This window comes from Ambystoma mexicanum, chromosome 12, assembly GCF_040938575.1.
Source record: "Ambystoma mexicanum isolate Mex_15411 chromosome 12, UKY_AmexF1_1, whole genome shotgun sequence".
Lineage (NCBI taxonomy): Eukaryota > Metazoa > Chordata > Amphibia > Caudata > Ambystomatidae > Ambystoma > Ambystoma mexicanum.
Window position 1 is genome coordinate 790,235,110 of NC_090936.1, and position 15,120 is coordinate 790,250,229.

At 49.5% G+C, this 15,120-nt stretch overlaps 1 protein-coding gene across 3 annotated transcripts in view; it reads right to left on the minus strand.

The window, feature by feature from the left end:
* Positions 1-235: 235 nt before the first annotated feature.
* PAWR (pro-apoptotic WT1 regulator) overlaps positions 236-15,120 on the minus strand; it is a 561,175-nt gene continuing 546,290 nt past the window's right edge. For all 3 annotated transcript variants that reach the window (XM_069629285.1, XM_069629286.1, XM_069629287.1), the window contains exon 7: positions 236-1,701. In XM_069629285.1, coding sequence (XP_069485386.1) covers positions 1,615-1,701 — 87 coding nt within the window. In that variant the 3' untranslated portion in view covers positions 236-1,614. The remainder of the gene's footprint in view (positions 1,702-15,120) is intronic.

Consider the following 15,120-nt stretch of genomic DNA (forward strand, 5'->3'; position numbering starts at 1 on the left):
TACATCTTGGATATGGCCCAATCTACAGCAAGTTAAAATGTTAAAACAAATAGAGCAGTGCTTTGGACTATTGAATGATTCAAGGACAGTGGTCCCAGGTAGTGCATTCAGTATCATTCAGCTTCCAGTTGGTATTCAAGAAGGAAGAGCTCTATAATTCTAGCTCATTGCAACTTTACAATATTTAAATCCCGTGGGCATAGTCAAATATTTACATACAGATACATATGCAGTGTTTCTATAAAATATTAAAGCACCGGGCTTTATTCATTCATCAATACAGAAAAGCAGGCTCAGAACACTTCTTTTGTGTAAACACCCTTAACAAATCCATGTCTTTATGTTATTGTACAAATTGTGCAGCTTATATAAAGCAAAGTAAATGTTCATAAACTTCAGAATATACACATCGCTTATATGATTTTGCCTGCTCCAAAGCTACACAGAAACGATCTATCAGAGTTTGCAAACAATGCACGTTTTAATAGTTTTCTTTACATAAAGAAGGCTCCACCCAAAAAACTTTTTTAGAGCTATTGGGTTACCTTCAAAGGTTTGTGCTTCAGGTGAACTAGATAAAGTGGTCATTATGAGGCATTCGGACAATATATACAACACAAAACAAACATTTTGAATCGATGTAAACAAAGCATATTCCTATTATTAATATTTTTTGTATGTAAATGTACTTAATTGTTTTGCTTCATTAAAAAAAACACCTGCACCTGGAATGAAAATCTAACTGATTTAAAAGTAGCAATATTGCCTGAATTTGGAAAGGCATTACCTTTTCCTTGGAGGTGGGCTTGTTTCAGGTCTATACTAATTTTGTAGAGCTACATTTCGGATATTTCTTTTAAAAAAATGATAATGGCTAAACTCCATATCCCTATGAGAAAATCCATGCTGCACCTCACAAAGACTAAACATGCCTTTAAATGTCAGCGGGTATGCCATATATCTGGCCTGCTTTCTTCTCCCAGAGAACGTTCTACTGGTCGGTTGCACAGGTCCATTTATTTTGCTGCAGTGAGTTCTCAGGTCCAAGTTTTGTTCCCATCTTCATGACGACAAGCTGGGTACAAATTAAATTGCAAACAGCACGAACATGCATTTGTGGCAATGACTTTCAATGATGTCTGGAAGAAGGAACATAAGTGCCTAAATGAGAAAATTCAAAGTGACAAAGGAGCTTGGCAGCTCACCATTTCCTAAATCCTTTTCTTTGAAAAGTGATAACAATGTCAAATACAATCTATAAATATGTTAGGGAAACTACGTGACTGACAGGCTTTGGTGAGAATTGCTCTACTCCAGTTTATGACGATGCTGCATCAACATCCTTAATCAGATGTGCATAATGTGGAGATCCAAAATCAGAGAATACATTTTTCATGAAGGCAAATCTGAATGACAGAGAAATTAAACAATCCACAAAAGTTGATGCAATTTTGTTGACGAAAATCAATGTCCATTCTACTGGTTGGTAATAAATATGCAATTGTAATCAATGTATCACATCCTTCTCGCAATGATTCATTCTTCTTGCCTCAACCTAAAAATCAAATCAGTAGTGTTTCAGCTGTAGGTCTCCCCACAGGGGCTCCCCACCACCTATCGTGTCAGCTGCCCAACAACTTTCAAGAGAGTCTTGTTTTCCTGTTTTAGTTGTTCATTTTCATCTTCTATGTCATCTAGATCCTTCAAAAGAAAAGAAAACGCATTTGAATATATAGAAACTTTCACACATTCTTCATTTTCACAATTTACAAATACAATTTATGGATGAAAAAACTATGTTTTGCAATAGGAAAATACAACTGACATATACAGTGGCATATACACGTGTTCAGTCACCAGATCTTTTAAACATGCAGTAGTCAAAGAGATACCAAGGCTAAAAAAAAAGAAAATTCATAAACAGTTCGATTTTACTAACCCACTTTCCATTCCTGCTCGTTTTACATAACTGACTCCACTACACCAGACCTTGACTAGGCACACATCCACATAAACAAACATAGAACCATCACTAGGTCCACACCTACATTAAACCACCCACATAGTCCAAAAACCCATCAAGAGCCCATCTACACACCATGATGCCGGATTATCTTACAGCTACGACAACCTGTGACTCTGGATCCCTTATGGACACAATCTAACCAGTGCACACGACTATCCCTTAACCCACACAACACACTAACACCAACACAAAACATTACCACTTACTCGAGGCACCGAACCATACCCATACAGTTACAATGCACGAGGCATCTCGCAATACTCCCACATCCAAAACAACACTTACAGACGCCAGTTCCTCCTGGCTCTGAATCTATCCTCTCACCACATCCCCACTAATCCCCCTACCCCTTCTCTTGCAGAGCCACGCGAGTGCCTGGAGACTGCCCATGGGTGGTAGCAGTGTGCGGTACAAATCAACATAAAACATCTTTTAATGATCTATAGGTTTTAAACCAATTATGGAGCTTTTTCTTTAGAAGATTGATCCATATTGGACAATAAACCACTTACCCAAACTGGAGAATCTTACAAGCAGGTAAGTGCCTTTGAAAAATCAAATCTTCTAGGCAGGTAAGTACCTTACTTTTCTAGCACCAAATTCATCCTGTATATCAGGTGTCTGCAACATGTGGCTTTCCAGATGTTTTGGACTACGACTTCCATGTTCTTCTAGCATTGGTAATGCTAGCTGGAGCTAAGTTGTAGTCCAAAACATCTAAAGGGCCAGAAGTAGCAGGCCTCTGTTGTATAGTGTCATATGCTACTGAGTAATTTACTATCCCTGTGTTTGTGAGGCACAATAATAGAAATATACTCAATGTATCCATAAAAACAACTGATGTTGGTGTGACCCTTTACACAGACTTCAAAATCTAATCTCTGCGTTAATGTTTGCACAATATATCACCCAAATGCCCAATGGTGCTCTGCGAACTTCAAATAAAAGCAATTGCAAAGGAGTAAAAGTAGTTCATGGTTTGCATAGCAGCAGATGATTGGACACAGGATTCACATAGTTATTGCACTGGGACACTATTGTTGGAAAGGAATGCTTTTTAATAACGATCAGCACCCGGCGAGGGACAATCCAATTGCAACAATCAATCGGATTGGCCCTGCGCATGCCGTTACACGGCTGACAAAGACTTACTTGACTTCGAGGGACGTGTGCCACGTCCCTCAAAGTTACTTTCCCGTTCTCTGTCTGGCCATCATGTAAAGGGAGAAGGGACTACATGTGGTCCCTTTGTACCGATCCATGGCAGCCATTTTCATGGTTACCTTTTTTTCTTATATTTTTAATGGCTGCCATGAGAAAGGGAGAAGGGACTACAGTCCCTAGTCCCCAGCAGCCAATATTTTGCATTTTTCTAGTTGAGAAACAGTCTCAATGCCGATAGGTCAGTGGAGAGTTCAGGAAAGGAGATGATGATTTGGGTATTGTCTGCGAAAAGTTGATACGAGAACTCAAAAGAGGAGGTTAGTGCCCTGAGAGCAGAAGTGTAAAATGTGAACACGTGGGGACCCAAGACGGAATCTTGAGGTACACCAACAGTAAGAGGATTGAGGTAAGAGGTGTTATTCCAGGGAACAGAATTGACAAGTTGCCAGGTAGGACTCAATGCAGGCAAGTGCCTGTTCATGAATGCCAAGCAGATAAGAGTATTGAGATCAGAGTGATCAACAGCAGATATGTCTAGGAGGAATAGGATAGATGATAGGTTGGAACGTTTAGCAGAGGCTTAACGTAACCATTCACAAGAGCAGTTTCAGTGAGGTGGCAGGTGCAGACCTCGGCTTGGAGGGGGAATCAAGAAGGTTGTGCGTGTCAAGAACGTTAGTAAAGCAGTTCAATACAACGATTTTCAACACCATAGCATACAGAGGAAGAAGTAATATGTTGAAATTTGGTCAGCAGGTTTGGATCAGCACGAAGGAGAGGGATGACCATGGCAGTTTTGAAAGTAGAGGTAAAGTTTGCAGAGTCCGAGGACAGGTTGAAGAGATTAGCAAGCTAAGAGGCCACTAGAGGAGCAATAGGTTTGACAAGCAGAGGCACATAAAGGTGGTAAAGTAAGTGTAGTGAAGAAAGTAGGAAGAGGGTAAGAGGAAGGTGAGGAGAGATTCCCTGATTTTGGAAGCAAATATTCAGCAAGGCCCAGCGCTGAAAGAAGAGTGTTAATAGTTGTGGATTTAGGAGGAAAGAGTTTAGGGTGGCTTGAGTTAGTGAGGATAGTTTAAGTGCGTGTCAATGAGAGAAAGGTAGAATTCACTTTAAGCACTATTAACAAAAGACTTAAGAGAGTCAAGTGCAGAAAGTTATAGTTGCAGGTCCTCATGAGAGTGGAAGCGCCTCCATCTGTCGCATGCCAGTGCAGAGACCGCGCCTCAATGGGGAGACCCAGGGTTGAGGATGCTGGGATTTAGGGGTGAACATTAGCAGTGAGAAAAGAAGTAGTGAAGTAGGGATTGGAAGTTGGAGAAAGCAATGTCTGTGGAGGAAGGATCTAGAGAAAAAGAGGTGGGTGAGAGGTGAAGGTCAGAGAGGAGGGGAATAGGAGAGTGTTTAAAAGTTCTATTGGAAATGGGAGCGGTAGGCGGGGAGGAAAAGTAAAAGGGCTGAATGCAATTGAGTGCTCTGAAAGAGATGGTGTGACAGTAGTGTTGGTTGCTGGAGATGAACACACAGTCAAGAGAGCTGTGCGCAAAGTGAGTGGGTAAGTTATGAATAGAGTGCATAGCGTGTTCAATGATAAAAGATGAAAGGTCAGATTTTTGCTTCGTGTTGGGCGACCAACCTTCCTTTTCTGCCCAACTTCATCTAAGAATGGTCCATTGGGGCTAGGAGGGCGGCGATTGATGGACAAGAAGAGAGCAGAGGGAGGAAGGGCAATAGTTGAGCGTAAATTCAAAAGAAGTAGTAGGGGATGTGGCATGGGGGATGTTAAGGTGGGAAGAAAATAGTGCCCAACACCACTGCCCTTGCCCAAAAGACGAGGTGAGTGAGAGAAGGAAGGTGTGGAGTCATGAACGGCTAACAGGGAAGCAGTGTGAGAGGGAGAGATCCTGGTTTCAGCGATAGCAAGGAAATCAAGGAAAGGAGATCTAGAGTGAATGTAGTCAGTGATGAAGGATGTTTTTTTGTAAACAGACAGAGTGTTCCTATCACATCATAATATTCCAGAGTGCAATGTTCAGTTGATGAAGCAGGCAGGAGCAGAGGATTTTGGTTTCAGAGTAGGAGAGGCAGGGTGGGTAGGTCATAGGAACATACTGTTTGCTGGTGTAGTTTGTCAAATGGGGGTGGATGTGGAGATGATGTAGTGAAAGTGGCGAGTTGTACGTTTTATAATAGGGATAGGAAAGGCGGGGGATGTAGCATGATTGGAGAAAGCATAAGGAGAGAATAGCAGGACGAGGAGGATGAAGAGAGAAATGATAAGTTACTCACCGTAGTGAGTGACTAACTCTTAGTCCATAGTCGCCTTTCCTCCATACTGTATGGGTGTCCCTCCTAGGGACGGGAGAAGGAAACTTTTTTCACTAGAAAAAATCTTCTTCCCCTTTAAAATGGAGAGGCGCGCACGGGGGGGCGGTCCTGAGAGCATGCACTCCCCTGACTCCACCCACCGGCATCGCCACTCAGTCCCCATAGATGCGTCGACAATAGTAACATTGCCTAATGACGATAGTTTTATTAGGAGGCGGGGGCGGAATGGTGGGATGTATGGATTTATGTCCCGTCCCCTTTCCTCCATACTGTATGGGCGATTACAACTGAATGTAGACCCAGGATGGAGAGGTGACCCTCCTTAAGAAAACAAGTTCCTTAATACTGCCTGCCCGAATGCCGCATCTGACCTGGAGCCAGCACCCAAACTGTAGCGCTTACAAAAGGCAGAGGGAGTGGCCCACGTGGCCGCCCTGCTAATGACCTGCCATGGAATGAGTCTCTGGAATGCAACCACTGTGGCGTTGACTCTGACAGCATGGGCATGCGTGCCTGCCGGAAGTGGCTTGTGCTGCCCCTCATATGCCTCCTTAATGGCTGCCACCCTCCATCCTGCTATGGGGGCCTTGGAGGACTGATATCCAGGCTTTGACCTGCCAGAGGTAATAAAAAGAGCCTCAGATTTGCAGAAGCTCTTGGTCCTGTCCAGATAGAACTTTAGCGCTCTCCTAACCTCTAAACAGTGCAGAACCCTCTAAGCATAGTCCTTGCGGTCTGCAAAGCAAGTAGGGAGTACCATCTCCTCATTTGGGTGGAAAGCCGAGACTACCTTAGGAAGGAACGCAGGAGGCGTTTGGAGGACCACCTTGTCCCTGTGAAAGGTAGTGTATGGCTAAGAGGCCACTGGAGCTTCGATCTCGCTTACACAAAATGCAGACCTAAGACCTACCCAAAAAGGCTGTCTTCATGGTGACCAGCCTGATGTCCGCGGACACCATAGGCTCAAAAGGTTTATGCATCAATGCGAACAACACTATAATGAGGTGCCACATGGGGTGTGGCTTGTTGATGGGCAGGTAGAGCCTAGCGACTCCCGTGAAACGTCCTTTAACCACCGGATTGGCGGACGAAAATACCACCTCCTCTGAACTCCGGTAGGCGCTGATGGCCGCTAGATAGGTGCAGCATAGGTCTTTCTGCACTCCAGAGGGTTCTAGGCGTGCAGAGAAAGAGAACACATCGTCCAGTGAGCAAGTGAGATGATCTGCTTCCTTGGACTCAGCCCAGTGGCAAAACCTAGTCCACTTGCTTTTGTACTGGCTCCTAGTGGCATCGCTCCTGGCACCCTGAATGATGTCTAGATTAACCCGCGAGAGGTGAAGATGCTTCAGAGTGATCTGTTCAGGAACCACGCTGCAAGGGCTAAGTTGTGTGGGGCGGGGTGTATCACTGTGCCCCCTGTTGTGACAGTAGATGAGCTGGGCCCAGTGGAAGGTGCATCAGAGGTTGGTCCGATAGGTTAAGTAGCTCAGAACCATGTCCTCGCCGACCGCCACGTAACTATCAGAATTATTTAGAGGGGCCGGGACTCTTATCTTGCGTATCACCCTGTGTACCAGTGGCGTGTGAGGGAAGGCATAGGCATTCATGTTGTTCCACTGAATCTAACGCATCGCCCAGTGAGCCCAGAGCACGTCCCTGCCAGGATGCAAATTGAGGGCACTTCCTGTTGAACCAGGTGGCAGAGGTCCGCCTGAGGATGACCCTATCTGTTGGAGGACCTGGTCGTTCAACTGCCATTCGTAATTGTCTTCCTCCAGCCTGCTGAGCCTGTCTGCCTCCCGGTTCGATTCCCCTGGAAGGTGGATCACCGTCAGGTGAATATCGCTCGCCAGGGCCGATTCCCAGATACTGACCACGAGGGTGATTGGGGGTGGGTGCGGAGGGGTCAGGGGGGAGGGGACAGGGACCTTGTGCCACCCTGCTGGTTTAGGTAATGCATGCTGGTGGAGTCGTCTGTCTGAATAATGATCACTTTGCCGCTGATGAGCGGTAGGAAGGTACCGAGAGCCAGCCAGATGCCTTCAGCTTTAACCCATTGATATGTGCTTCCTGTTCCTGCTAGGAACAAACTCTGGACTCTGGTTGTCCAGGGTAGCTCCCCAGCCCTCCAGGGATGAATCCGTGGTGAAGGTAACCTGCAATGCTGGTTGACGGAAGGGCCTGCCTATCCGCAGATTGGAGTCTGTGCTCCACCAGACTAGGTCTTGGTGTAGGACGGGAGGAATGCTGATGAGTTCCGCTTGCTGAAGTCCCCTCTCTGCTGAGAAAGTGACCCCTGGTCTACCTGATGGTCACAATCTAGTCCTCGAGGGAAAAAATCTCTCGGATGTAATATCCCAGATGAGGCCAAGAAATGTTAGACTCTTCGTCGGTTCCAGTTGAGCCTTCTTGAGATTGATGGAGAATCCCAAGTCGTGAAATATGTTCACGAGGACGGAGGAGGTGTGATGGACAGCCTCCAGGGATATCGCCCTGACGAGCCAGTCGTCTACGTATGGATAGACATGGTGACCTTGGGACCTGAGAAGGGCTGCCACTGGATTCATAAGTCTAATACAGACCCTTGGGGCTGAAATGAGGCCAAAGGGTAGACCCTTGAACTGGAAATGAAAACCCATGATCCTGAACTTCAGTTAGGACCGGTGGGGCTGCCAAATCGGGACGTGTAAATAAGCTTCCTTCAGATCCAGAGAGCACAGTCTCCTCTGCACTGTGTCTCTGCAATAAGCGTTGGGGTTACAATCTTGAACTTTTGATATGGGAGGGAATGGTTCAGGGTGGAAAGGTCCAACACAACTCTCAGGCCAACCTGGTCCTTCTTGCGTGTGGCGGAAATCCTGGAGTAGAAGCCCATGCCCCGCTGGGAGGCTGGGACTTCTTCCACTGCCTGGCTCTCTACGAGTGATCGAATCACCGCCAACAGAGTTGTTGTCCCAATCTGTGGGAGTGGAGGGGAGGAGAGGAGAGGGAGGGACCGTTAGGCGGTAGCCCATGGAAACTAATGAAAGGATCCAGGGATCCGTGAACTTTGCGCACCAATTGTGTGCGTGGAGAGCAAGCCTGCCCCTCACCAGAGACGCCTGGATCAGGAGGGGAATTGTCCTGCCTCCTTTCCCTCTGAGGCTGAGGAGGGGGACTGAAAGAACCCCTTATTTCCTGCTTTGCACTGCTTGTGACTGGGTTGGCTCGGAGAGCGGTCAGGCTGCCTGGATTGTCGTTCTTGGAAGCACCGGAACCCACCGAAGGTACGACCCTTGTCAGAACGCTGGTGCGTCTGACTGCAGGTCTTAGGTGTGGACTTTGTAAGGATCGATAACGACTTCACAATCTGTGAACTGTTCTTTTTATCCAATTCCTCATCCGCAGAGGAATGAAAGCGGTCACTACCCTCAAAAGGAAGGTCCAATATGCGATCATGGACGTCCGGGTTGAACTTGGTAGACGGAAGCCAGGCCGTACTTCTCATGTCCGTGGCAGTGCAGATAGCACGGCCTGAGGTATCGATATGCGAGACTGGACTCCATGATGTCCTGAGCCACCATCTTCGCTCCAGCCAGCCGCACCTTGAAAATGCGCCTGAATGCGCACCGGAAGTTCCAGAACCAAGTCTGCTAATTCCCACCAAAGCCTCTGGTTAACGGCTGCGAGCATGGCATCCGCATTCGCTTGACGAAGGTGCAGCGAGGCGTTGGAGTATACCTTCTTTCCATACGCCTCCAAGATCATCTTCTTGCCTAGCAATGCCGAGGACGAGGTGGCCGATGAGGATTGCGGCCTGGAGTACATGGAAGCTGCGGCAATCACTGAGGTGTGCATGCCCGGGTGGGCAGACAACAAGAGTGCATCCCCCTCCAACTGCCTGTGCTTCAGGTGAGGCCCCTGTTCAAGAGCTGCGCTGAGTGAGGTTTCAGCCATCCCTTTTTGGCCAAGGCAACAACGTCCTTCTGCATCGGAATCTCTGTTCTAGCCGGGGGGCGCAGAGTGAGGACTTCAGCCAGGACCCCCGCCTCAGGTTGTTCCACCTCAGGTTGTGGAAGCCCCCAGTATTCAGCCAAAACTGCAAGTCGATCGTGGAAGGTCTTGGCTGACGAGGGTGTATCGGCAGCCTCCTCCTCATCAGAGTCCACCATGTTGTCCGACTGGTCTGGAGCCGGTGAGCGGGGGATGAGGGGGGGGGAAAGAGTACTGGGAGCCATTGGCTAAGGTGTAGAGACCGGAGCCGGAGGCTGCTGTGGACTGGACTGAGCTGTAGTCAGCAGGAGAGCTGGAATCGAAGGTGCCGGCGTGGGCAGCTGCGGCGGAGCCTGAGGCGCCAGAGCCATAGGCAGAATGACTATGGGTGCTGGCGGTGGGACTGGTGGAAGCAGCATGTCCCTACTAACATCCCGAAGGATGCAGCTCATCTGGAGGGGACCTAATCAGCAAGAGGAGCTACCAAAAAAAATAAACAATGTTCACAGGCTGGTGGGGTGGCAGGTGATATTAACCAGGTTACTCACCGTAGTGACCACCTTACTCCTAGTCCATAGTCCCCTTTCCTCCATACTTATGGGACATCCCTCCATCCTGTGGGATTTTCAAAAATGTGTCCTTCCTCTCTTTCTTGCGCGGGGCCTGGCACACGGCCGTAACCCTGCCCACCTTGGCTCCACGTCACGCATCGCCCATCAGTCCTTTTCTATCCCCAGGTCAGAGACCTATTAGCAATAACAGAGGAACCTTAGTAGAGGGGACGGCGGGCGGGCGTATGGCGGAAAGCGGACTATGGACTAGGAGTAAGGTGGTCACTACGGTGAGTAACCTGTTTATACTCCTACGTCCTGTCCCCTTTCCTCCATACTTCTGGGAGATTCCCAAGCACTTCTAACAGGAACTACGGTGGATGGAAATACCCCTTACTGAAAAAGGTTCTTCAGCACAGCCTGACCAAACTGAGCATCAGCTCTTGAGCTCATGTCAAGACAATGCTTACAAAAAGCAGATGGGGAGGCCCAAGTAGCTGCCCTAGCGATGGACTCCCAGCGGACATATTTCTGAAAAGCAACCGCGGCTGCCTTGCCCCGCACCAGGTGTGCATGAATCCCCCTAGGAGGCTTCCGCCCTTAGACGGTGAAAGACTCCATAATGCAGGCGGCGATCCACTGGGAAATAGTCGCCTTAGATGCCTGCTTACCCTGAGGGTTACCAAAAGTCACAAATAGTTAAGAACTCCTAAGCTCGGATGTTCTGTCCAGATAGAATTTAAGAGCCCTCCTGACATCGAGACAATGCAGAACCCTTTCTGCCTCTGAGGCAGGGTTCGGGAAAAAAAACGGCAGGGAGATCGACTGATTCAGATGGAACTCAGATACCACCTTCGGCAGGAAAGCAGGATTTGTCCTTAGGACTACTTTATACTTGTGAAAGACCAAAAAGGGGTGCTCCACCGACAAGGCCTGGAGCTCACTCACCCGCCTCGCTGACATAACGGCGACCAAAGAGGACACTTTCCATGACAGGTACTTGAGGTCCACTGTGGCCAATGGTTCAAAAGGCTTGTGGCACAACGCCGTCAGGACTACATTTAGATCCCACGGCAGGTGCGGACTACGAATTGGAGGGTAGAGGCGTGTCAAGCCTGCAAAATGCCTCTTAACCACTGGATTACCCAGAGACCGCTGAAAGGTAAGTTCTGCATGACAGAACGTGAACACCCGACTCTGCTAGGAAGGATACGAAGGACAGCACTGTGTCAATCATAGTCCCCCTTAGGTCCAACTGTTTTTCCAAACACCAATGACAGAACCGGAGCCATTTACTTCTGTATTGGGATCTAGTCGAGGGTTTCCTGGCTGCCTGGATAATACATAGGTTATCCGCAGACAAGTTAAGATGTTCTAAAGACTTGAACTCAGGCACCATGCCGCCAAGCTTAGCGATTGTGGGGATGGGTGCCACATCTGCTGTTCCCCCTGTTGAAGATCGGGGGTCACTGGTAACCTGATCGGCAGATACATCGACAGGTGTTGAAGTTCTGAGAACCAAAACCTGGTCGGCCACCATGGGGCTATGAGTAGAAGGGAACAGTTCACCGAGTTCTTCAGCTTCCAAATTGCTCGATGGACTAGAGGCAGAGGCGGGAAGGCGTAAGCTCTCATGTTGTGCCATGGAATCTCGAGGCCATCCCCCAGAGATGAGGCTCCCAGCCCCCCTCTGGAGGCATACTGAGGAAGCTTCTTGTTTACCGCCGTAACGAAGATGTCCACCTCCGGTGTGCCCCAACGCAAGAAAATCCATGAGAGGACCTCCGCCTTCAACTCCCACTCGTAGCTGACCACTGTCCCGCGGCTGAGGGCATCCGCTGTGACATTCAGCTGGCCCAGGATGTGCACTGCAAGCAGCAAAACCCCATGAAGCACAGCCCACTCCCAAATCTGGATGGACAGGTCCACGAGAGGGGGAGACTTGGTTCCCCCTTGCTTGTTGATGTAATACATTGACACCACATTGTCTATGCGTATGGGGACCACCTTGTTGGCTATGATAGGTCTGAACGCCCTGAGCGCTAGGAAGATTGCCAGAAGCTCTAAATGATTTATGTGGAAGAGCTTGTCCTGAGGCGACCAGAGATCCGAGACCGGAAGAGGATCTAATGTTGCACCCCACCCCAGGAGGGAGGAGTCGGTCGTGATCGTCACCGTAGGGGCTGGGTCCTGAAACCCTGCACCCACCGACAGGTTGCTGAGAGATGACCACCATTCCAGGTCCACTCTCATGGAAACCAGAATCATTATCAACTTGGAATCCGGGTCCCCAGCCTGATGCCAAGAACTCTGAAGAGCCATCTGGGTCCGCCTCATCTTGAGACGAGCAAGAGGAAGAGCCAACACGCACAAGGCCATGAGGCCCAGAAGTCTCTGGAACCACCAGGCCGACATGTTCTCCGATTGTGCAAACATCTGACACGTGGCTAACAGATCCGCCATCCTGTCGCCGGTCAGGTACACTCTGCAGTCGATCGTGTTCCAGCAAAAACCCAGGAAAATCAAGTCCTGCGAGACCGTCATGGAAGATTTCTGCCAGTTCACCGACAGCCCAAGATGGAACAGGAGCTGAAGGAGAGACTGAAGATTGCCCGCTGCTTTCAACAGACAAGGGCTACATAAGAGCCAGTCGTCCAAATACGGATACACATGGATACCCTGCAGACGAAGATAGGCCACAATCACGGACATCTTCGTGAAGACGCGTGGCGCCGAGCTGAGGCCAAAAGGAAGCACTCGAAACTGGAAGTGCTCCTTCCCAAAGAGAAATGGAGATATCTCCTGTGTGGATTCCGAATCAGAATATGCATGTACGCATCCTGAAGATCCACCACATTGAGCCAATCGCCCATCTGCAAGGAGGACTGTATCTGGCTGGGCGTGGTCATCTTGAATTTCTCTTGGGGTAGGAAAAGATTGAACTGGGACAGGTCTAGGATGGTGCACAGGCCAGCCTGGTTGGGTTTGGGCACCGTAAACAGCTGGGAGTAGAAGCCCTCCCCTCGTTGCCCGAGGGGAACGGGTTCCACAGCTCTGAGGTCCAGAAGTTTCTGAACCTCGGCTTTGAGGGAGGGCGAGCCCGCCAGCTGAAAAGGAGAGTTGAAGGGTGGGGTAGGGGTAAGCGGAAGCCCGCCCGAGCGACTGACCAGACCCATCTGTCTTCGGTGATGGTCTGCCACGCCTTCCAATGAGACGCAATGCGTCCTCGCACCGGGGTCTCGTGCGAGCGCGGAGAACCCTATTTTGTAGGTTTTTCGGTGGTGTTGCCACCTGAACCTGAGGAGGAGGCTGAGGAGCGGGAGAAAAACCGAGTCAGTTGTTGCCTACAGCGGTTATTCCCCGAAGGGGTATCCACTCTGCAAGATTTCCGGTCAAGGAAGCCCCTAAAGCCAGAGGAGGGTCGGCTTTGCGACAACTATCTCTGGGTTTTGAAAGGGGTCTTAACAAGGACCGACAAGGACTTAGCTGTCTGAGTGCTATCCTTCGTCTTGGTGAGCTTTACATCTGTTGTAGAATGAAAGAGCTCCTTACCATCGAACGGAAGGTCCAACACCTTGTCCTGCACTTCTTTTGAGAATTTAGTGGCATGAAGCCATGCCTGCCGTGAGGTATCAACCCCCAGCATAAGGCCCTGAGCCGAGGTGTCTACGTGATGAGCCGCAGCCTCCAGGAGATCCTGGGCCAAGACCTGGCATCGGATAATCCCGCCTTAAAGTCTTACAGCTTCTCGACCGGGATGAACGCCTCAAACTCCGGCAGACCTTTCCACATCCGCATATTAGCTTCCGCTAACACCAATTCTGCTTTGCCTGCCTGAGCTGCAAGGCCGAGTTGGAGAAAAATGTTCTCCCAAGGGAGTCAAAGAGCTGATCCTCCTTTCCCAGAAGCCGAGTAGCCGTAGTGGAAGAGGATGCTGCAGGCCTGGACTGCAAGGTGGCCGCAGCCACCACTGTGGAGGAGGGGGGTGGACAAGATGACAGGGCCACCTCTTCCGAAGAATGCAGCTTGTATCGCGCGTCAATTTTCTTATTGATGAAAAGTCCAGAGTGTGGCTTTTCCCAGACCCTGTGGACCTCGTCCAGAACGTCCTTCTGTAAGAATAGGCCGGTACGCTCCAAAGGAGACAGGGTGAACGCCCCAGAAACACGCCCTTCTGCAGGGTGGGTGCCTCGGGCACCGGAACATCTAAGGAGCACATCATGTCCAGTACCCGGTCATGAAAAGCTCTAATAGAGCGGGGCAGGTCCTCGTTGTCCTGATCACCTTGCGTGTCATCTGACAGGTCAGGATCCTGCTGAGCCATGTTGGGCGCTGCCTTGTCCACGGGGAACAATGGGGGCCAAGGCGGAAGAGTCGGGGAAGGCACCGTAGGCAAGGGAGGCGCCGGCGGAACCACCGGAGGAACGGGTGGAGCCGAAGGCGCGGGCAGACATATCTCCCTAAAAAGCCCTTTGAAATATTCACTCATGGGGTCGGTACGCATAAGTGTTTGAAATTTACCGAAAAAGGCGTCCTCCAGGGACTGCTTTGGAACCTGAGGAGGCCTCTCATGAGGGGGATAATTCCAGGGACGTAACAGGGAAGGGTTCCACATCGGCCCCTCCACCGATGTATCCACATAAATCAAAGGGGCCGACTGCGCAGGAAACGAAACATTGTGCGGAAGGGGCATCCGGGTGTTCCAATCAAAAACTGGCCGATAAGGATGCGCACAAGGAACTCTATGTTCACCCACGGAACCAAGCCCTACACCTGAGGCCGATAACATAGTTGTAGGGGTAGCACCCAAATGGCCACCGCGGTCGTGTCGGGAACGGGCACCATTTTGTCATTGCCTGAGGGGAACTGCGGCATTTGTGAGGAAGTGAGGCAGGGGTCCCCATCGATGGATCAGGGGTCTTAACTTTAGCCTTAACATAAGGAACCTCGGCATAGCAGGTACTATGAGGCCTGGAATGTTTCTGCAACATACCAACCACCAAATTAGCCTTCCCAGGAAGGATCTCGGCACTGCCGGTAAAAGAAGAACTTTCCTTCTTTGCCCCCTCAACAGAT